Raw genomic sequence first — 2122 nt, 5'->3', positions numbered from 1 at the left:
GAGCAATGCTGTTAAACCATTTTTTTCTCACTTCTGCAGTCATTTCCCGGGGCCTGCGCTCAGTGYCCACTGAAAGCCCGGAGACTCCGCTTCACCTCAAGCCTGAGGACGAGCTGATCTTGGTGTCCCAGGCAGTGGAAAACCCCAAAGCCATTTTTGCAGGAGGTCAGAATAATCACACCCCTGACTACCAGAGGGTGGAACAGCCCGACTCTGAGACAGGCGTCAACAGCAACTCTTCGGCAGATTTCCCCAGTCCCTCTCAGGCAGCTGAGATGAAGCCAGGGGCCCCTGGCAGTGTAGGGCCCGTACAGGAAGGATCTATAGATGCTGTGGTGGCATATGAGGTCCCAGGATCTAAGGAAAACTGGATAGACCGAAGCCCTCCATCAGTTATTTTACAGCAGCATCGTTCTGATGAGATGTAATCCAGGTGTTCTGCAAAACATGACCAGCAGAGGGAGCCATATTTCTAATTGTACAAAAGGGAAATTTAAACTTAGAAAAAAGGGTGAAGGTTGAAAAACATTATCAATCAAGTTTTCCATTAATTTCCCCCTCTAATAACCTTTTTGTATACTGCAGTTACTTTACTTGCACTTTCATATTTTATTGCTCCAGAAAGGGGAAAAAAAAACTGGAATGAGATTGATGTATTTCTGTAATGAAAGGTCTGCAGGTCTGCAGGCCACATGCTACTGAAGGTTCTAAACTTGGTTTACGAAGTGGTGCAGACAACCAAAATTATTAAGTAAACTTGATTTTTGCCAACTTGGGAACATTCACTTGGTTGGAAATGTTCCAGATAAGTACAACATGAGATTTTGAGCAGAGATTTATTTGAGTTTCGCCTCTAAAAAGAATGTTGACACACTCCCAAAAATCTCAATTTGCATAGTTGTGCTAAAATATATATATATAAAACAAACAAACTGGTCAGTACTTTTTTAATAGCAACATAGCCTCCATCATCTGTTGTATTGTAGAAAATAGGCTGCTTGATTCTCATGAAGCTTGAACAAAGTGGGGGTTTGCCCACTGTATTTAATGCTTTAGCCATTGCAGGACATTTGGCCATTTAGAAGACTTGTAAAGTTTATTAGTATTTCCCTTGTAACAAGGGTATCCATGCTTCTTCTAATTTGTGGAATGCTTTGTTTTTATTTTGAATCAATCAAGATGAATTAAAGAAATCCACACAGACCCCTTGACTTTAAGGCTGTTACTTAAGCCCAGTCTGCAGTATCCTCCCTTTTTTTATTAAGTGTCTGGAATACCTTATCACCCATGTGTTAGGAATAAGGGAGTTAATGTGTTAATAGACTGTTGGAAGTAAAATATGCTAAAATAAAATGTAATGACCTGTTCTGTCAGTGAAGCATTCTGTTATTTTTGTGTATTTTATTTTTGTTACTGTCAGAAATTAATGGAATCTTAATGGTATTGAAACAGTTTTGTAATAATTACAAGTCTGGGATTTTAAATGTCAATCAAGTCCAAACAAATGCACTGACATTTGACAAAGTCCAAGAATTGTGTTGTAAATATATTGATTACTTTTTTTTGTACATAGAAACTATGTAAAAGACATGTCTGGACATCTATAATAAATTTTTTTATGAATAAGAATGAATTGTGATATGTTTTTTTTTGATCATGAAAAAGATGCATTTATTGTTTTGTTTGCCATCATTTTTTTCTGTTTTTTTTKATTCAGGAGGCAAATCTTCCAGCTTTCACTTCCTGTTTACTTGTGCAAAATCATTTTCAAAAACACGAGAACCAACTTTCCCCTCTCTGAGTATTCATGTTTTTTCTCTTTCTAAAACTCATCAAGATAGTTTCTGTTTCAAGTTTCAGATGAAATCCACTGGGCTTTTCACGGTTAGAGTGGGATTTCCCCAAGGCCAAACCTCTGTTCTGCTGCCAGAATCTTGTTTTGTTTATTAAACAAGACAGTATATTAAATATGCATTTGCACATGCAGATTATTGGACACCCTATCAGGGGTTAAAAGTGTAGGTGTATGTTATTTGTATTTTTTTTAATTAAACTTGTTTTTGAGTGTATGTATGAGAGATTGGTGGGAAGATTGTTCACATTTCACCTCGATGAGTGGAGA

The 2122-nt window shown here is 37.4% G+C and overlaps 1 protein-coding gene across 1 annotated transcript in view; it reads left to right on the top strand.

The window, feature by feature from the left end:
* creb3l3l (cAMP responsive element binding protein 3-like 3 like) overlaps positions 1-1629 on the top strand; it is a 7825-nt gene extending 6196 nt beyond the window's left edge. The window contains exon 10 of the mRNA XM_014002541.1: positions 40-1629. Within this exon, the coding sequence (XP_013857995.1) occupies positions 40-428 (389 nt within the window). The 3' untranslated portion in view covers positions 429-1629. The remainder of the gene's footprint in view (positions 1-39) is intronic.
* Positions 1630-2122: the final 493 nt, after the last annotated feature.

This window comes from Austrofundulus limnaeus, unplaced genomic scaffold (assembly GCF_001266775.1).
Source record: "Austrofundulus limnaeus strain Quisiro unplaced genomic scaffold, Austrofundulus_limnaeus-1.0 Scaffold14, whole genome shotgun sequence".
Taxonomy (NCBI): Eukaryota; Metazoa; Chordata; class Actinopteri; order Cyprinodontiformes; family Rivulidae; genus Austrofundulus; species Austrofundulus limnaeus.
This window is presented reverse-complemented; position numbering and strand designations above follow the sequence as displayed.